This window comes from Asparagus officinalis, chromosome 5, assembly GCF_001876935.1.
Source record: "Asparagus officinalis chromosome 5, Aspof.V1, whole genome shotgun sequence".
NCBI lineage: Eukaryota > Viridiplantae > Streptophyta > Magnoliopsida > Asparagales > Asparagaceae > Asparagus > Asparagus officinalis.
The window spans coordinates 121,930,648-121,952,605 of NC_033798.1; the positions used below are offsets into that span (position 1 = coordinate 121,930,648).

Genomic DNA, 21,958 nt, shown 5'->3' on the forward strand with positions numbered 1-21,958 from the left:
TGGTGTCTAACAATTGTTATGTTTAGCATAAAATCTAGAGTTCAAATATTCCATACAAAAGTTTCTACAAGAAGAAATATGGTTGTAAAAAAGAAAGTGCTAAAAACAAGTTCAAATATTCCATACAAAAGTTTCTACAAGAAGAAATATGGTTGTAAAAAAGAAAGTGCTAAAAACAATATTCATCTCAAATTACAAAAGTTTCTACAAGAAGAAATATGGTTGTAAAAAAGAAAGTGCTAAAAACAATATTCATCTCAAAATAATAATTATGAGATTAAAATTTCCTTAAAAAAACTATTTGGAAACACTTTACAAATATAGGCGTTTACAAAAAAACTATTTGGAAACACTTTACAAATATAGGCGTTTACATAATTTGAAATGATGATCACCAAATACGAAATTTTGGTATTACTTATCCTTTTATTTTGACTTACAATAAATAAGTCCATGTTACTTGTTATGTTTAAATCCAATCCGACCGGTTAAGTCTTCACTAGGAAGTGTTTGGTACGCAAGAAAACATAGTTGCGACGCCAAATCATGCAATCAGTTGCTAAAGTTTTGAAATAAAATTAGATTTATAATTTGTTAAAAAGAAAGAGGCAAAAATTCTTCCACCTCACTGGTTTTTTTAAAACCAAGCTTCCTACCCCCAAACAAAAAGGATAGATGCCTTTAACTGCCTAGAGTTTTATTTCATTTGTGAAAACGCCCCGTCCTCACCCATATTTTGCATTAACCCTAAACTACCCCTAATTTATTATCACGCATGACATATATTTTCCTATTGAGCTCATCGTCTCCATTAATGTGGCCGGCGAGCCACCGGTCGTCCATCATTTATCATCACTATTTGCTTTTTGATTGACATTTTCATCTCCCCCTGTTCAGATGTGTATTTGAACTCAGACATTATCACCTGATACGAGTCGCCGTGCGAGCACCCTTTGGTCGCGGAATTACCAAAAGGTGGGTTGAGAAGAGGATGACCAAACACAAGAACAATTCAGTATAAGGCGAAGGAAAATACCTTCTCTAGATTATGAAGAACAAAGATTACAATCTCTCCCTCCACAATCTAACTAGAATCGAGAACAACCTCTCAATCCTCTCTAAACCCTAATGAATCCAAAACGAAACAGGAAACCCAGAAATCGCGATCCGGTCGACCGCCGGGCTTGGTCCGGTCGACCGGCCAGAGAATTTTCTCAAACCCTGCAGCGTGCAGGTTTTCCGGTCGACCGGCATGCGTGCTGCGGTCGACCGGACAGAGAACTGTCAGTCTTTCCTGTTCTTTTTGCGTTTTGCTTCTTCCGACTTCTTTCGCCGTTTCCTTTAGCTCCATCCACGCTCCTATTCTCAAGATACCATGAGAATCTCCTATCCTCAAGCTCCCATGAGGATCGCTAAGCTCCTGAAGAGAAGATACACCCGTATCATGGGTCCCCCCTTTAGGAACTTGAAGTCCCGTTCAAGTTAGAACTGAAACTGAGGGAACTCGCGAGCCCCTCCTCCTTTTCTGAACCACCTGGCCTTGCTAGGAATCTGATCTCGACGTCCGATCGGAAATAACTCATTCATCCCGCGTCTCGTCGTAGTCACTTCTCGCTCCAAGTTGCAATCCTTAATCGATGGCTTTTCTGGAAGTCTAATGCACAGCGAGACAAACTTCTTGCTTGCATTCACTAGTCTCTTCGCTCGCGTCACCGTTCCCAAGCTTGTCTCCTTCGGAAGAGATGCCGAACGAAATATGAACTTTTCACCACCCTTGGTGAATGTATACTTCTGAGCCCGCCTCTCGTAGATCGCATATCTATCCCATAAGTACGGATTGCCCAGTATAATCTGACAAACATCCAATGGAACTACGTCGCATGTGACCTTGTCAATATATGACTCATGGAGCGCAAATCTTACAGTGCATTGATCAACTACACATAGCTTCTCCTCCTTCTGAATCCACCCCAATGGATAAGGCTTCGGATGCTTGACCGTCTTCAGACCCAGCTTCTGAACCAAGGCTTCAGATATCAAATTCTTCTCGCTGCCCGGATCAACTATGGTATCAACCAAACTGGTCTTCACTTGCAACTTAAGAACAAAGAGCTGCTCTGTCGGGTCGTCGTCCTCTTTCGTGGCCTGTTTCCCCGTCATAAGATTGAGACTGCTATTAGGCTCTGTCATCCTCGGGACTTCTTTCGGACCTTGAGCTATCATGTATGCCTTTTTCTCCTCCTTCTTCTTCAACCCTCTTGGTTTGAGATGAGGATACTTCTCCCAGCACCGATCAGCTTCGTGCCCTGTCTTCTCGCAGTGACTACAAATCAGCCCTGTTTTCCCTGGATCACCCTTCTTCTTCTCCTCCTTAAACTGAGAACCACTAGACTCGCCTCCAACTTGCTTTGCATCCCCCTTTGCTTCGTTGCTCTTCTTTTGCTTGCCCTCAATGGCAATGGCCTTCACGCTCGCATCTGCAATAGTCTCGACCGTGAATAACCTCATCTCCTTTCGGATGTAATCGCTCAATCCCGCCATATACTTCATAAACAAGAAATATTCCTCTGTCGTAATTAAGGACCATCGCCTGCTACTGGAACTCCGTAGTATATTCTTGAACGGTTTGATTGACCCTTTGGCGCAAGCCGTACCACTTGTACCAACGTTCTTCAAGGAATCCCACCGGATAGAACTGTTTCCTAAGTAGTTCCTTGAACTTGTTCCACGATACTGCTTTCTTCTCCTGTTTGCAATAGGATTTCCACCATGTCAACGCGTGCCCTGAAAGCTTCAATGTCGCGAACACAATCTTCTCTTTTGACGAATAGCCATAAAGAAGCCATAAAGAGTAAAATACGTCTCCATCCGCTCGATCCAGTCATCAAGCCTCTCGACGTCAACACTCCATCATAAATAGGAATCTCCACTCTAAAATCAATCTTCGGATTCTGGTAAGAATTCTTACCCCCTTGATGCGGTGCAGCCTTGACGGTCTCGTCCTTTCTCTAGATTATGAAGAACAAAGATTACAATCTCTCCCTCACAATCTCGTTAGAATTGAGAACAACCCATCAACTCTCTCTAAACCCTAATACAATTGTTAGAATTTCTCTTGATCCTTCTCTCTGAGATCTGATTGTTTAGAACCCTAAAACAATCCTATTTATAGATGTGCAAACGTGGATGGCAATCTTGTAAATAAACAAGCCCAAAAGAATCAGGAATCCCCGTCAAAACAGAATCCAATACGAAACAGGAAACCCAGAAATCGCGATCCGGTCGACCGCCAGGATTGGTCCGGTCGACCGGCCAGAGAGTTTTCTCAAACCCTGCATCATGCAGGTTTTCCGGTCGACCGGCATGTGTGCTGCGGTCGACCGGCCAGAGATCTGCCAGTTCAGGAATCCCTGTCAAAACAGAATCCAAAACGAAACAGGAAACCCAGAAATCGCGATCCGGTCGACCGCCAGACTTGGTCCGGTCGACCGGCCAGAGAGTTTTCTCAAACCCTGCATCGTGCAGGTTTTCCGGTCGACCGGCATGTGTGCTGCGGTCGACCGGCCAGAGATCTGCCAGTTTACCCTGTTCTTTCGCGTTTCGCTCCTGTTGACTTCTTTCACCGTCTTCCTTGGCTCCATCCATGCTCCTATTCCCAAGATATGAGAATCTTCTATCCTCAAGCTCCCATGAGGATCGCTAAGCTCCTGAAGAGAAGATACACCCGTATCATCACCTGAGCACTTGTATTTGTTACTGAGCTGGGTTAGGAGGTCTGTTACCTATATGCATGTTTTACGTGTGCAATGATGACTGTCTTTTTTACCTCATATTCTTCAACAGTAGATAGTACATGCAATGTTTTGGCGAGGTAATCCAAACATTTGCGTAATGAGATAAGGAGTAACATGTATAGGAATGCAGCCAACATTGTGGTGCAATTGTTTACTGGTGTGTGAGATAAGGAGTAACATGTATAGGAATGCAGCCAACATTGTGGTGCAATTGTTTACTGGTGTGGGATATATGATAATGTAGACATATATCTGAGCACAATTTGTCAAACTTTATTTAACATTATCACCAATGGAATGTAACCCCTTTAAGTTGTTGAATTGGGTTATTAACACTACGACATATAAAACTTTGCTTGTCATGCTTTCATTGCTATCATGGTTTGACAGTTCAGATTGTCAAAGCTTGTGATTCCTCTTGTTCTCACTTTTGGAGTTTTTTGCACATACCAAACCAGCAGTTTGTGTTTTTTCTTAACGCACATGTTTTTGGTTACCTAAATATATGCTTGTCCTGATTCTGCAGCATCATTTTCGTCACAAACTCCAGTAGGTGTGTATTTGAACTCAGACATTTGCATGTGTATTTTCGTCACAAACTCCAGCAATGGTTTGTTCTGCAGCATCATTTTCATATCAAACTTTTGCATGTGTATTTGAACTGATACATTTGTTACCTACACACAAAAGTCCTTGCAGTCTTATGAAACTTTTTGTTACCTTTTTGTTACGCACATGCTTTCATTGCACATGTTTTTGTTACCTACACACATAAGTCCCTGTATTATTCTCAAACTTTTGCATTACATTTTCAAACAGCAGATTACAATGTTTATGACCACAAGGGAAATACTAAATATTCCTAAGACAACAATACATTTCTTCAAGTAAACAACTTGTTGGTTTGCAAGCTTTAATTCTCTTCGCAAGTGCTTGGTTTCCACATCTTTAACTTGGGAAACTGATTGAGGAGAGGGACATTCAAAATTTACCTTACGCTGGTTGTTATCATGATGCTCTTCTGCCCACCTGAAATACTGGCATTGCCTATTTGGATAGTTGGCGCAGCCCCAAAAGTATTTGCCCTTGTTTACTCCTGATCTGCAAAGCTTTAGTGGTGTCGGTATGTTACAGTAGCACGTTACCTCTGCAGCTAATTCATGAGAGTCTTGGCTTGTTTCCATGTCGCAGCTTTAATTGCCTCTATGCTCAAGTATTTTTGCCCAGCTTTCTTGCAATTTTATGAGAGAATATGTTGAGGAGGATGGAGTTGTTTTTGAGCTGTTTTCAATCTTTGAGGTTGTGCAAACCGAACAGGAGAAAACTGGGAAATGTGACAAAGGCCAATACATTTCTATCATGTTAAGAGTTGAAACGAACACATTAAATGTGACTTTTGATTTCAATTCCTTCATTTCCATGTTGAAACGAACAAAAAAATTCAAAACTGAGAAAGCACATTGAAATGTTTGGAATTTGATTTCTTGGTACAATGCTGATTTCCTTTTTTTTGGCGGAAAACAACCGAACAGGCCCTAAAGAGAGAAGTGAAAAGCTAACTTTCAAGTATGGTTAACTTGCGCTCGCCCACAGTAGAGTGCATCTCTCTTCGGCATCATCTTCTTGTATATATGCTCTAGAAAAAGCCAGTTAATATTGGAAGCCAAGCGAAAGCAGTAGCACTAAATCCTGAGAATATTTAGCAAGATTAGCAACTGACCTCTTATTCATGATTACCTCCAGGATTTCGCTTAAATAAATCAATCCCTGTTTCCAGTTCTGATACACTTAACTTGAGATTCAACACAACCTAACTGCATTGATATAGTGCACAGATAGATACATGAGTATCTGATATCTGAATATTAATGCAAAAAGTATCAATACACAGTAAGAACTCAAATATCACCGTGTCGTTCCGCTTTTCAGGGAAGTATTTAATAAAATATTGGTGTTGTAATAAATAAATTGTGTATTACACATTTATCAGCATTTTACTTCGTACAAAATAATATAAACAAAACTTACAAGAACAAAAGGGAACATATGAAGAGTCCAATACCATTTCATAGCCAAAAAGCAATACTCCAGAATTATAGAAAATGGGCAAGATACGGTTACAACTTCCTCTTTTCAGTCTGTAAAGACGTAAAGACTGATACAAAGGTTACAAACAACAACTTACTCGACAAAACAGAAGCCAATACAATGATGAATTGGATGATTCCATTTAACAACATCAATACAAAGATACTGTAACTTGAAAGTTATTTCAAGTAGGTAAAACAGCTATTATAACCCCTGGTAATTGAGATCAACAGATGTCATTTCCAGATACATCTGAACTGATCAATTTTACAAAATATTCTGGCCTCTTGCTTGACCTTAACTCCTAAACTGTAATGCATTTGGCTCGGTACCTTATTTCTCCCAAAAGAATGCTAAATTTATATTCCTAAGGAGATCTGAAGGCTTCTCCAGCATAGCGCACATCCCCAAGTTCCTCTTCAATACGCAGTAGCTGCAGATAAACAAAGCAAGAAACAAAGGTAAATTAAACCACTGAGCTGGAGGAGATAATGCAATACAAAAACTTGAGCACACAGATCCATGAACTTGTGATATAGCAATTAACAGTCTCGTAATATTATATCGTAAAAGTCAAAATTGTCAAAATAAGCTCTTATAATGGGCTAAATCTGGATCAGGAGCACAGCCAGAAGCATTTTTCTGAAAAGGGCCAGAAAAATGGATAGCAAATACATATAGGGGCTGTTTGGTTCGTTTCCTTGATATAGAGAAATGCAATTCCATGTAAAGAAACACAAGTTTTGAGTTTTCCAAACTTTTCCAAGAAATAGATTGTTTTGCTTTGGTTCGCACATAAAAAATGGTGGGAAACCAATGTATTTATTTTTCTTATGTTTGGTTCGCATAGAAAAAAAGAAAAACTTTTGTAAACAAAGCAGAGAAGGAAAAAAATCTGACGTGACAGAGTTTTCATCAATTTCACTTGGTTGGGGAAGGAAATAGGAGAGGGAAAAAAATCTTAGTTGGCGGCGATTTCAGCAGAGTTTTCCCTCTTTCATTCGAGCGAACCAAAGCGGCACAAAGAAATGGACGGAAACAAAAAAGCTGACGTGGAGGGCTAAAAATCTGACGTGGAGGGGTTTTCTAAGTTTTCCACCCCTTATAATAGCGAACCAAACAGCCCCATACAAAAAAAATAACTACTACTCTGGAAAAAAAAACCTTAATTATGAAGGATGAAACCTTGATTGGTTTTTGTTCTAAGCTCTAAGTAATAAAACTTATTCATAATCAACTGAGACCCAACCGAAGTCGAATCAGCTCAGATCAACAATTTAGTTCCATGCATGATCCAGTCGTTATGCAGTTATGGGATGTTTTTCGGGTTTTTTCATGTCAGAAACACAAAGGTCCACTGTAGCTGTCATTTATGGAGTCTTATTCCTATTTTAAAACTAACTTTTACCCATCCTACAGTTTTTTCTGGTTTTATTGGGTTGGTATAATTTTTTAAGACCCAGAACTAAAACCGCATAGAGTTTGGTCTAAATTTGGACCAATAGGTCCATAACAGGTTGGATCTGGGTCAGGATCAGTTAGACTTGATTGAAACAATTATAAAAAGGGTTATTAGAATGGTAACTATTATATTCTATTTACACAAGTTATTCGCATCACTGATCTCTCCCTTACACTAACCGTAGAGTTGTGTGAATTGAGGTACACGTTTTATGACCCATTCCTTTATCTCCAACCCAAGAAAGTAATCTATAGATCCTATACCCTCTCCTTTCTCCTCTGCCATGAAAACTGTATTTGAGTTCAAAATGGGGCCAAGATAGTGAGCTAAATGTCAGGCATAGGTGGTAATCTTGATTTTTGTTTGATCCCTTGAAGCACTGAAGCTGGCTCATTATTCGTTAGTCAAAATTAGGTTGGTGTTGTATTTCAATTAGGTTGATGAGCTTTGCAAATTGAGAAGAGGAGTAGGTGCTACAAATACGCTTTAGGGGAATGGATGAGAAGTGGGAATGAGCATTCCATTCCCACTCATTCTCGAGTACCAAACAACGTGTTAGGGGAATATTCTGTTAGGGGAATATTCTGCTAGTTTGAAGCACATCAGGAGGATTTCTCAACTTACCTAAAATTCTTGCAAGTTACTTTTTAATTTATTTATATTTTAATTCTGATGACTGCACAGTGCTATCTACATGTACACACTACCAATTTTAACAAATTATCACTCTGAGGAAAATGTAATTGTACATCAATCATCATGACCAAAAAGCTACTGCAATCATGTAGAAAAAAGAGGCTCACTTATTACCTGATTGTACTTGGCCAAACGCTCACTCCTGCATGGGGCTCCTGTTTTAATCTGTAAACAAAAAAGAAAATGTAAACTACATCGCTTAAAAAATAATAGAGTACAAATTATGTTTTAATCTCCAGTATCGAGGTCTTGCCTGTCCACTTGCTAGCCCAACAGATAAATCTGCAATGAAATTGTCTTCTGTCTCACCGCTACGATGGCTGACCATTACACCCCATCCGGCAGCTTTTGAGTCAAGAGCAGCTCTTATGGACTCAGTAACTGTACCAATTTGGTTAACCTGCAAAAGATCACATACTGAATAAGATCTTTGTGGATGTGGTTGGCTTCATATATGTATCGATATAATATAAGTAGCCTAATAAGTTCATATATGGATTTGATATAATAGAAGTAGCCTAATAAGTTCAGAAAGTGTTTGCATTCTTGTAGAACAAGCTGTGAAGAATTAATTTGGACATCATGCACTTGTAGCTTGACTGCTTCTTTTCATGGGAAAAGAAAGTAGCCAATGCTTCGTGATCAAATATGCTTGTTTATAAATATTGCAGATGATGTGATAAAGCTGAAAGGGTAAGCTCCACATGAAAAGTCTGCATGCCTGCAGGAGTAGCTTCTGAAATAGCATCTATGCAGTTATCTTTAAGATCAAACACTAATTCATTTCTTAAGAGGCGGTTGTTAGAAACGCTATGCATTTTAGTAACAATTTTTTTTCTTAATTAGTGGCGATATAACATTTCATGTCTGCATTTAGCGCCGGCATCAACCAAATATGTTAGTGTGAGACCCCCAAGTGTTTAGTCCCACATCGGGAAATTATGAAATGTTTGAGTGGCTTAAATAGATATGATTGCCCAAGGCTCAAGTGTAACAAGTGTTAGCAATTTTTGGCAGTGGATTTAGCCAAACAACGCAATTTACTTGGTGAGTCCCATGGCTTATATGGTGCCAACGGGCTCGCAGGCCCGAGGCGTGACAAATGGTGGGGTGATTGTGAGATCCCCAAGTATTTAGTCTCACATTGCCTCGTGTTTCACTTGGTGGGGGTCACCTCTAGAGTTCACATCGCCTGACGATACTTGGATGTGCCAATTGTCATGTCGCGACGAGGACGTCGCATATGTAAGGCGGAGTGATTGTGAAACCCCCAAGTCACTGTTGTAAAAAGCGGGGAATAGCGGCGCTATAGCGCCGCTATTCGCGGAAGCGGAGGAGAACCGCTCCGCTTAAGGTTCTCGCGGCACATCTACGCGGGGAAAACCGCTTTTCCCTCTAAAAGCGTCTTAATGCGCGCAAATAGCGCTGTTTAGCGCTTAAAATCGCTGTTTAGCGCTCAAAAGCGCTTAAAAACGCTAAACAGCGCTATTTAGTTCGGCTAAAAATCCTACCCGAACCCGAAACCGACCCGAATGTATATTAACCCCCCCTCTCTCGCTCTCGCCTCTGTATCCCAAGTCCCGATCCAAGCCCTAACCGCCTCCTCTCATCGCATCCCGCCTCCAGTCTCCACCTCCGGTCTTCGAAGCCGCCTCCGCCTTCATCTCTGCCTCCTCTTGCGGCTATCTCTCTAGGACCACTCCACTCAGGTTATGACTTATCTGATCCCCTCTCTAATTAGGATTCGGGTTTTGAAACTATCATCGGTTATTTGATTTTTTTTTAAATCAGCGTTTGAGACAGTTAGCTAGTTTTTTCATGGCTAAGGTTAGGATTAATCAGATTAATAAGTTTCAATGTTGTGCTTTCTTGTTGATTTGTGCTTCCGGTCAAAAAAAGTCCCTTTTGAGATAAAATTAGGTTTATGTTTATTTTTTCCTTAACAGTCTTGTTTTAGGTTGCAATTATTGTTGGTTAGTTGATAATTGTTGTTGGTTAATTAAACAATACAATTGTCTTGTTGGAATTATACTTTTGTTATTTGATATTAAACTTAGGGGTTTAGATTGTTCTGGTGATTGTGGAGTTTGTACTATATTTAATTAAATTAGCTTGTCTTGGTGATTTTGTGCTCCTGTCTTGCTGGGGAGCTATTGATGAAGATCCATATGCATAAGACAAAGATGAAGAGCCAACTCTCAAATATGATGGAGTAAATTAGCTTGTCTCGGTCATTTACATAATTTTTCATTTTCATGGTATTTATTTTTCATGGTATTTTTTATATAATTTTTCTTGTTATTTAGAATATTTACATATATTTATATTGACCGCTATTTGACTGTGCGCTATTTGCCGCTTTTTCGCCGCAATAGCGCGCAATAGCCTTAGCGGTACCTCGCCGCGACGCGCCGCGATCCGCGATCAACAACCTTGCCCCAAGTGTTTTAGTCCCACATCGGGAAAGTGTGAAATGTTCGAGTGGCTTAAATAGATATGTGCAAGGCTCAAGTGTAACATGTGCCGGCACTTTTTAGCAGTGGATTTAGCCAAAAAAGGCGTTTTTGTGGGCCCCACATCTTATATCACGCCATTGGGCTTGCGGGCCCGGGGCATGACGATTAAAATAGGCTCTCATGCAATGGAAATGAAAAGTCCAATAGATACAGCATAATGAAAAATCCCAATCAATAAACTGTCATGTCCAGATAAATTATACCTGAAATTGTCAGCACATTACAGAATTTGGTAATATAAGTATCAAATGATTTTTTTTCTTTTCTTTTTTTTTTTTGGAAAGAGAGAAAGGAGAAAACCGTGAATGGTGATAAGTTAGAGAAAGAATCTAAGCATGACATACGACGCTTTAAGCTTGAACCTGATAAATAAAGTGAAAACATGTATTAGAATCAAAACTTTACCCGAAGTCACAGAGCAATAAGTTATAATCATATTGGATAACTCAACATACTAACTAATTTCAAGATGGTAGAAAAGCAATATTATGTTGTTACCTTTAGAAGTAAACCATTGCAAGCCTTCTTCTGAATTGCCTCAGCTATTCTCTTTGGATTTGTCACCAACAGATCATCTCCTACAAGTTGAATGTCAACAGAGGATTGCAATGATGCCCAAGAACTCCAGTCATCTTGGTCAAACGGATCCTCAATTGATACGATTGGGAAGTCTCTAACAAATTCTCTATAGAGTTCACACAGGTTCAGAGCCGAATGAACATGAGCTCCATCATTTGGCTGCTTCTTGAAATCTAGATCGTAGCTCCCATCCTTTGTTAAAAACTCGGAGGCAGCAACGTCCATTCCAATTTTGATCTGCACTCCCCAGATGATTCATAAGTTCAGAAGAACCAGGAAAACTTCACCAAGAAAAAGCAACCTCCATTTAAGTTGGCTAACTAGTAAAACATTTCCTCTACCTTTCCAGTGTAACCAGCCTTTTCAATTGCATCTATAAGCAAGACCAGACCCTCCCTGTTATCCTGAACATTGGGAGCAAAGCCACCTTCATCTCCAACATTGCATGCATCTTGCCCATATTTAGCCTTTATAATGCCCTTTAGAATATGATAAACTGTAACATTGCAACAACTATAGCCATAAGCAATGTAAGCTATCAGAATTCAGCACTAGACAGGGATTGGATGAAGTGAATAAACTTAAAAGATTAATAACGTGCTGGTGAAACTACTCAATTAAGAATTATGTGATACTCCAAAATGCACAACATATATAATGTACTAATAGCATCCACTATAAGAAACCTTATAGGAAAAGGAACACAGAATAACACCTTCACTGCCCACACGAAGAGCCTCAGCAAATGAACTAGCACCCACTGGTAGTATCATAAACTCTTGCATTGCCAGATTGTTACCAGCATGGCTGCCACCATTTATCACATTGAAAGCTGGAACTGGCATAACAAGCTCCTTTGTTCCAGATATTTCCTGAATATGTTTGTATAAAGGAATTCCTTTAGCCCCTGCCCCAGCCCGGCATACACTAAGGGATACCCCAAGAATGGCATTAGCACCAAGTTTTGATTTATTTGGAGTCCCATCTATCTCAAGCATGACAGCATCAACATCATCTTGGTTCCTGTTGAGAGAAAAAAATATCTACTGGTTACCATTTTATGTGATGCAGCCCTTAAACTCAGGAACATCATAACCACCTATTTTCTTGATAAATGAAAAATCAAATTAAAAATTAATAGTAGTAGTGGAATATAGTGAATACCTACTGTCGCGATATATATAAGTTAATATCGTGAACTATTGACTACTAAGCGCAAACAACCTTAAAAGCCTAACGTTATAGGGCAGCTTGTGCTTCAGGAAGCTAGAATAAACATACATGAAATGCAATGAGAAATGATAGTTGAAAGTCGAATGAGTTCCTTTTGAATGTTTTATATTTAATTTCTAGGTTTTACCTTTTCTTTCTCCTCTCATTCCCTCTCTGATCTTCAACATTATTCCCATCGACATGTCTTCTGCTTGTTCTCCTTCCCAATTTATATATATCTTTTCTCACTGGGTGGAAATTTCAATACAACTACAAACTTCACCTTCAAACCAATTAAGATCATCCATTCTCTATAACTGAACAGTCAATGCATAGGTCAGAATTACTAAAATATTCCAATCTTAACCTAATTATACATCAGATTTTTAAACCCTTAATGACGTCACATGCACTAAAATTAAAATTTATAAGATTACATGAGCATCACAACTTGCAAGGAGTTGTACCTCATATATGGCTAACACCAACATTTTTGTGTGCTAAGGGCTTCCAGATGTACAGGACAGGCAAAGGGTAAATATTAAGGAAAATTACCTCTAAAGAAACCCAAATCTCTCTTTAAACTAACATCACACGACACATATAATAGAACCACCGATATAATAAATATGGAACTAAACGAACTCTGGCAATTTACCTGCACGTCAACCATTTCCACTAGCAAAACAGTCACATCTCAATAAATCAAGAACTGCAAACTTGTGAATAATCAAATAGAACTGCGAACTGAGTTGTTAGAGAGAGAGAGAAAGAGAACACCAGTCCACTCATATAATCAACTATGGAGCTACTGATCAAGAACTGCGAACTCATTAAACAATCTCACCTGACATCAACACCAACAAGCTTCGGCGCCAAGCTCTCATTAATGTTCCTCACGCCTGCAACACCCCTTCCGGCCGTAACGCCTTATCTCCATCCCTCAACTCCGAAAGCCTTCGTAGATCCGGTCGAAGCCTCCACTAGGACCGCGATCTAACAAAGTATCAGTAAACAAGATCAAACCTCCACCGTCGGATTCCCTCTGCCTATCGATGAGTTGCCTCCACTTCACCGACTTCAGCTGAGAGCAGAGCCCTTCGTGCCGCCGCGAAGGGGCGGCGACGGAGCGGAGGAGAGGCGCGGATCGCGAGGGGCGGGTGGGTGGCGGGTGAGAGACGCGGGGCTTTGGAGAAATGGAGGAGTGGAGAGCGCGCCATTGTGGATTTTTAGGTGTTAGGGATTTGAGAGGGGTTCGCGGTTGGTTTTTTTTTTTTTAAACGGAGGGAGTTGGTGATTTTGAGGAGTCCGTCAAAGGGCGGAGATTTTGAAGAGAGGGGAGTTTAATTGGGTTGGTGTTAGGGACGTTCGAAGAGACAAAAGGGGTTGGTGGAGAGCGTGAGAAATTGAAAGGGGAGGGAACAGGTTTGACTTTTGTTTGGACCCGGAGGAAATGGATCGGACACGTCGCACAACAGGCTATTGTTTCCACGACAGGCTACGTTCTTAACAAAGAACAATTTTTCAAAGAGTTTTGCTTCGGGGCTCCTATAATAATTGTATTTAATTTTTTATTTAAAAGGGTAAAAAGGTATTTGTAACACTTTGGAAATCATCATACCTAACAGAACTCATTTCCCGCAAAACCAATCCACTCATTTCATCTGCATCCTCTTTCCTTTCCGAATCAAATCCATACAAATAATTCATCCTCTTCTAATTTTTCACTTTTTTTTATTTCAATCAAGCAATGATTTCGCTACTTAGATTGATGGCTAAACAATAGTCAAGTCACACGAAGCAGTGATTTCATAGAGGAAGAACTTAGAATGAACGAAATCAAAAATAACAAAAATTCATATCAAAATCAATCAGCCTTTCCAATTAATCAATGAGTAGGAAGATCAACGTACTCTCAAAAAATCAACTGATTTTATGAAGGAAAAATTAAAAAGAAAAGAAAGTGATTATATCTTTGATTTAAAGGCGAAGATGATTTAAAAACAGAAAAAACAGATTATTAGACTATTGACATAGTGGTGAAAATAACGAGTAATTAAAGGTCAGCTAAATTGACAATGTCACTAAGGAGGAATTAAACAGAAAAAGGGGGTACTATTCTTACCGGCCATGATTTTTTTAGGCTTAAATGTTAGGCATCAATTTTCAAGATATTTACAAAAGTGATAGTAGAAAGAGTAATATTTTTCAGTCGACATTAGAATGATTGTGAGAGCGAAATGATTCGGAATTATTTACATTGATGTCTAATCATAAATTTTGTTTCTCTCCTAAATTGTATTTCCTAAAATAACTTTTTTACCTAATTCAAATTATAGTTAATTACAATTTTGGGTGTGGAACACCTCCTAACCGTCAAATCTATCTATCTAGAAATGTGAGAGCTATTTTTAAGGAATTTATTTATAGATATGTCACCGGTGCCCCCAACAAATTATCATGGAGCACCGAAGCTGTAGGCTTTTTCAAAACAGCCCAATTTTATTTTTTTTTTATTTTTAAAATCGACCTATTTTTACTTATTTATCAAAACCGATCCGTTTTTTACCACGTCAGCCTAATCACCCTCCTAAACAGTCAGTGTTGCTAACCCCGACTATTTAGGACATAAAATTTTAGGGTTTAAAGCTTCTAATTGGGGTTTAACACCCTCCTAAATAGTCGGGGTTGGCAACCCCGACTGTTTAGGAGGGTGATTAGGTTGACGTGGTAAAAAACGGGTCGGTTTTGGTAAATAAAAAAAATTGGTCGATTTAAAAAAATGAAATGGGACTGTTTTGAAAAATTGTTCTTCTTAACAATGACATAACTTTCATATTAATTATCCAATAATATTAACTTTTATTTTTTGTAACCCTTCCACTAATCCAATATTAATGTTATCATAAAAATTTTGCATACATATAAACACATGCATATACATGCATACATTCTTAATAATGACATAACTCTCCTATTAATTGTCCACTAATATTAACTTCTATTTTTTGTAACCCCTCCAATAATCAAATATTAATGTTATCATAATTTTTTTTAAGATTGTAAGTTATATTTGACATAATAGCTGAGAATTGAATGCACACATATATGACAAACTAATAATATACGTTTCAATTTGTAAACAAAGTGTCAACTTAAAATGCTTACATGTGTTAGCCCCTAGAGGAGGGGTGATTAGGGTCTTATGCTAATCTAATCCGATTTTATACCAATTAAAACTAATTAATAAATTATTCTTACAAGATAGATATACAATATGTTACAAGCAAGAATAAGCAATATGAACAAATGAATATATCCTAGCAAAGAGATATTACAAATATATGAGCAAGGATATATAAACAACACAATGGTAAATAATATAAACAAAGAAGTGGACAAACTAACTAATGAGACAAAGGCGATATGAGCAATGAGCACAAATATAAATGAACGCCAAAGCACACACAAACACAATCAAATGATCACAGAGTTCGGACCTTCCGTCCTACGTCTCCGCTCCCCACTCCCGAGGAGAAATCCACTATCACAACCGGGTTTTTTACGTTTACTCGAATAACGTTTACACCTCACACTCGGTTTTCTAGTTTACCGAAAACTCTACAATCAACACTCTTGTAATCCCACTCTACACCTTCTCAAGTGTTGGAACTAGACGTGTCTCCCTCAAGTGCTCGGATACAACCTCTCCCTAGGTTCGTCAACTGATGTCACTCCTCTTGGGACGATCCCCGACTCTCGCCACACACTTCTCTCGGTATACAAGTGTATTACAAAGTGATTCTCACAATAAGCACAATACAAAGTGTTTGTTCTCTACAATGGATGAGAACGAATTATAAGCTCACTCTCTAAGTTACACAATCCCACAACCCAATTATACTATGAATATAAATACAATAAGCTCAATGGTTGTGTATGTGTAAACAAAGAGAAAATAAAATCAACTAAACTCAATATGAACACTAGCTTAATAAAATGATAATCAAACAATATAAAATATAAAGCTAGATTGAGTTTAGAAAACTTCTCAATAGATCAAGAGTGGAAGGAGAAGAGTTGGATGATCAAACACCAATAGATGATCTCCTCAAGCTCTTGCGAAATTGATTTCACAAACTCAAACTTCCAAATGCTTAAAAGCTTCTTAAACAAACTTAAACCAAACTTAAACCCTTGTTTAAAACTCTTTAAACTTATTTTAAAAATACTCTCTTTAGTAGTAAAAAAATAGTTATGGCAAAGGGGTATATATAGGGTAGAAGAAAATAACCCAAAAACCCCAAAAAACCCACTAAAAAACAAAAATCGGCAAGTTACCGTTACTGTGTAACGGTAACATCGGCGGTCGACCGTGGTGGTCGATTGCAAGAAGAAAAACTACAAAACTGATCTCTAGACTGTTGACGGTCGACCGTGGTGGTTGACCGCACTGTATCACGGTCGACCATGGCGGTCGACCGCACTTTTCCAATTTTTGATAGATGCTAGAATTTTACGTATCTGACTTTGTAAAATCAATTAAAAATAGTAAGTCAACTCTAAAAATTATGAAATTTTTAGAAAAGGTTCTAGACATGTAGATAAACATTTTAGAGAAAGAATTTCTGAAATATTACTTCCTAGTTGAGAGAAATAAATATTTGAACACAGATATATTTCTTAAAAAACTGCTAAAAACTCGGTTTTGTACATTCAATTAAAAATAACAAAACAACTCCAAAATTAGTAAAACTTGGAAAAATATTTATATATATGAGTATAAACATGTAAACGAAGAAATTTTTTAAATCGCATTTCCTAATTGTGAAAACGTGTCTGTTTTGTAAAAACATGCACGAACATGTGCACGAACATGAGCTTATTAAAAACTTGATTTTGTAAATTCAAATAATCATAACAAATTAATTCCAAAATTGATAAAACTTTGGGAAACATTTATAAACATGAAATTGAACATGTTAGAAAAAGAATTTCTCAAATTGAATTTCTCATTTGTGAAAACTCATGTATTTTGCAAGTGTGTCCAAAACATATAAATGTGATATACATAAAATTTGATGTTTTGACATAAACAATGTTTTGAAACCCTATGAAATAATTTTATAGACTTAATAAAATATGTATACAATGATTGTTAAGTCCATAAACTAAAACTTGTGTATATATATAACTATATATATATAAACCAAATATGTGTGTGTATATATGATTGAGCTTAAAGTACTAACACACATAATATAAAACCTAAACTAAATATACCCAAGCTTGATGGATCTTCGATGTAGCTCAACTTGGTACACTTGCGGATGAAGCTAGAACTTGGATCTTCAATTTGAATTGCATAGTCTTCACTCCACAATTCCGCCAACCTCCATTGGATTTAATCGTTGAAGCGCAATCCATCCAACCTCCAACACGTTGTTTGTCTACAATAAATAGAAATACACAAATATTAAACAAACAACATTAGAAGTAAATTATTTATAAATCATTATCAAAACAAGAAGGCTAACAATCTTCCCCTTTTTGATGATGACAGACAATTTATAAAAAGATATATGCATGAAAAGAAATTAATATTGTAAATTATAATTATCATGCATATAAACAAGAAAGGCTATACTCACAATATTTTTCCCCATTTGACAACATCAAAAAGGGAAAAACACCAACAATGAAGAGAGCAAAAGCTCCCCCTACATATGAGCATGGGTGAGTATAACAAAAAATATATATATAGGGATTGCTCCCCCTATCAAAATGCCTCATAGGATACATGAATAGAATGCTAAGGCAAAAACATGTGAGCAAGCATAAATGAAAAAAATATGCTAAATTTAACTCACATACAATAAGATAATGAGAACACATATAAATATATCAAAATGAATATAGTGTCTCATATCAAAGAACATAAAAAACCATATATAAGAGTAGATTTATGAAATCAAAAGAAAAGGAGCATGAAAACATGCAAAATATTTTCAAATGAAAACAAATCAACCAAATGAAATCATAAATCAAATTTTAAGCCCAAAAAATAACGTTTGATCAATAAAGGAAATTTTCTTTGTAAACCTTGATCAAACCACATAAAGAATACATTATAAAGCATATTTGAAATTTGAATCATCTATTTGTGCTTATATAATGAATTCAAAGAACAAATCAAAACGAGATTTTTGACAAAATGCAAGAGAGGCAACAATTTATCAAGCTATTAAGCTTGTAACAACTCATATAAGGACTTTTAGTACCCGGTAAATATGATTTGGGAATAAACCCGGAGGGTTATATAACACAAACCTCTCATCAAAACAAAACCAATAATCATGAAAACAAAAAAATTTGATCAATGAAAAAAATTGTTTTCATGTTCAAAAGTTTAAAGTATAATTTTTTAAAACCAAAAAAAAATAAAAACACTAAAATTCTTGGTTTAAGAAAAATTATTTTGGCACCCAAGCATTCTTGGTGCCGGATTGGTTAGGGACATGACTCCTATCATTTAAGCTCAAAGCCCTAGGGTTATGAACCCGTTTGGGCACATATGGTGCACTAGCATGGTCAAAACAAAAATTATACACATGACCTTTCCGATTGTAATAGGTGCAATGAAGAGGTTTAAATAATTTGTGTTGACCAAATGGGCGTGCATGTGAATCATTTGTAAGATTTTTCTTTTAAATTATATCGCAAATGAGAAACATCTTTAAACAAAGGTAGTTTACTTGAGAAATTTGGCAAGTCTGAATATTTTTTTCAAATCATAATAAAACTTTACCAAATGACCAAATCTACCACAAACATCACATTTTAAAACATGTGGTCTACTAGAAACATTTGGCAAACTTGAATTCTTTTTCAAATCAAAGCAAAACTTTGCCAAATGGCCAAAACGACCACAATAATTACACTGATACACACTAGCATGCTTATGATGAACATTATGTGCATGTGCATGAGCGTGTGATGAAGAAGCTGTTGAATATCATATCTCCATGATAGTATTTTGATGATAACAATTTATACAGTGTGTGCACTAACTTTTATATGCAGATTTCAATATCAGAATATGAACAAGTGCAAGATGTTTTCAAGGCATTATGAAGTGAAGAAAATGAAGAACAGATGAGATAATGTATTTTACATTTTTTTACTTAGAATTTATTGTACAAGCCTTGATCACACACACGCACACACACATAATATTAGAACACACTAACACAGGCTTAGTGTGTTGGTTAACTATAGAAATCCCCTATGTTAACCATTAGAATTATAGTTAAAACTTAAGCATAAAAATATTTTATTTCATAATTTTTACTCTTAGTAGTCGACTAATTAGAATAGTAGTCGACTACTCATGTATAAAACTTAAATATATGTTTCTGTTATTTTACAGTATAGTCGACTAATGTAGATTGTAGTCGACTACTCAGGTGTTTTACAGAAACATAAGTTTCTGTCTTTTTACAGTATAGTCGACTAATCAACATTATAGTCGACTACTGAACGCAAATTTTATTTTATCAGTTTCTGTCAAAATACAGTGTAGTAGACTAATGGGCATTGTAGTCGACTACTGAGAAATTTTCTGAATACACAGTCTGTTTGAACTCAGTGTAGTCGACTAATGTGTATTGTAGTCGACTACAGATACAGTTTTTCCAGTATTCAAAGTTTGAATTTATGATTGTTTATAGCTGTTTTTAAACGTTTTTAAAGTTCAAAAATTTGTCTTTTCAAGGGCTATAAATAGGTTATTTGTTTAGAAAAAATGTAGAGACTTACATACCCATAAGCTTTGATCTTTGTGCATTTTTTTAAGTAAAAAATATTCAGATTTTGAGAAAAAGAAAAGTTTCTGAAATTGCCTCTGAACATCATTCAAATGCTTATTGTTTAGGCAATTTACAGAGGTTAAAAAGAATCCTAAGTCACTGCTGCACTTTACTACACATTCAAGGCTTATAGGATCAATTGTGTTCTTGCTTCAAAAAGGATTTCTCTCGGGTTTGAGAGGGTTGATCTCTTGGTTTAGAGATTGGTGTTCAAATTGGCAAGGTGTTTTTTAATTGGTGTTGCAATTTGTAGGGACTTGCAAATTAGTCAGGTTTGCGTTTGATTTTGTAAGTTTATTCAAAATCATAGTGAAAACTCTCAAGCGGGATTTGCTTAGGGACTGGATGTACACCGGATTGGTGGAACCAGTATAAATCATTGTGTTTGTGATTGTGAATTTCTGAGATTGCCATTTTTCTTTGCAATTTATAATATACTTTGCATAAATTCTAAAAGAACACTATTCACCCCCCTCTAGTGTTCAAGTGTATCTATTTCAGATCCTACAGAAGCTTGATGAGATGCACAAGGAGCATTTGATTTTGTAGGTTTATGTGTATTATAGCAAAATTTAGACAAATGGCCTTTACGACCACAAATAGTGCATTTATAATTAACTTTGCTATATATGTGTGCATAATGAGTGGATGATTTAGACTCAGATTTGGCACACATATTCATAAGCTTCTTATGATTATCAATGCATGAAGTTAATGTTGAATCTAAAGATGATATGCAATTTTTGACAAGATTCAACTCAACATTAGGCACGACATCATTGATAATAGAAGTAGAGCATGTATGGTTATCAAATTCATTTCTAATGCATTCTACTTCTAGCATGACATCTTTATTTGTATGAGTTAAGCTAGCAATAGACGAGCTTAAATTTTTATTTTCCAAATTTAATATATCATTATTTTCTTTAAGTGTAACATTCTCTTTAGCAATGATATCAAATTTGGAAGCTAGCGACTCATAATCAGATTTCAAATCTACATGCTTGCTTTTAAGATTAATAAAATTATTTTGCAATTTAGTATAGGCATGAGATAATTTCTCATATGCACAAGCGAGTTCATCAATAGATAAATCATTATCGGAATCAGAATCACTTACTATATAAGAATTATCCTCTTGTGGCCGTGTGCATGATGCTCCACATGAACTTGAAGAAGAATCCTCCAAAGCTTATCGGATTGCCTCCAAGTCCCCTTGATGTGCTTCAATAAATTTTCAAAGTTTGTAAGCACTATCAAAATGAACAAATTTGTTAGAAAAGGATGAGTCAAAAGTATTAAGCAAAAATTCTAACAAAAGTTTGTTCATTGTAAACATTTTATTATCATGATCGCTCCACTCGGATTTCTCCAATATGGGCACAATATAAGCACAATCAATAACTTCCCATAAGTTGATATTTTAAGATTTAACAAATATTTTAAATTTTGAGCACCATTGAGCATAAGGGAAATTTCTAAATTTTGGAGCAATATTTGGATCATAGCCAGCGAAGTTCTTCAGCATAAAGAGGGAGAGTTCGAGAGATTTGAAGCCTCGTCCGTCTGTTCCTCGAGATTAGGCTTGGTCTTAATCTCGAGAAAAGCTACTGATTTTTCTTGGTCGATTTCAAAGCTTCAAGCGAATACTTCCTTATGTTAGACCCTAGAGGGGGGGTGATTAGGGTCTTATGCTAATCTAATCCGATTTTATGCCAATTAAAACTAATTAATAAATTATTC

The 21,958-nt window shown here is 36.8% G+C and overlaps 1 protein-coding gene across 1 annotated transcript; it reads right to left on the reverse strand.

Annotated features, from left to right (window-relative positions):
- On the reverse strand, positions 5,836–13,297 carry LOC109841026 (enolase 1, chloroplastic). Its single transcript, XM_020409876.1, has 7 exons — positions 13,195–13,297; positions 11,851–12,158; positions 11,477–11,631; positions 11,055–11,372; positions 8,294–8,440; positions 8,155–8,205; positions 5,836–6,315 (listed from the first exon to the last, which is right to left on the reverse strand). Exons 2-7 carry the CDS (start codon positions 12,131–12,133, stop codon positions 6,250–6,252), a joined length of 1,020 nt encoding a protein of 339 aa, XP_020265465.1. The 5' UTR covers positions 12,134–12,158; positions 13,195–13,297; the 3' UTR covers positions 5,836–6,249.

Coding starts and splice junctions, on each gene's coding strand:
- LOC109841026 (XM_020409876.1), bottom strand. CDS start 12,133: ATGCTTGAGATAGATGGGACTCCAAATAAATCAAAACTTGGTGCTAAT. Junction 8,441..11,054: donor GCAATGGTTTACTTCTAAAG/GTAACAACATAA, acceptor GATCTTTTGCAG/GTTAACCAAATTGGTACAGT. Junction 8,206..8,293: donor TTGGGCTAGCAAGTGGACAG/GCAAGACCTCGA, acceptor TTTTGTTTACAG/ATTAAAACAGGAGCCCCATG.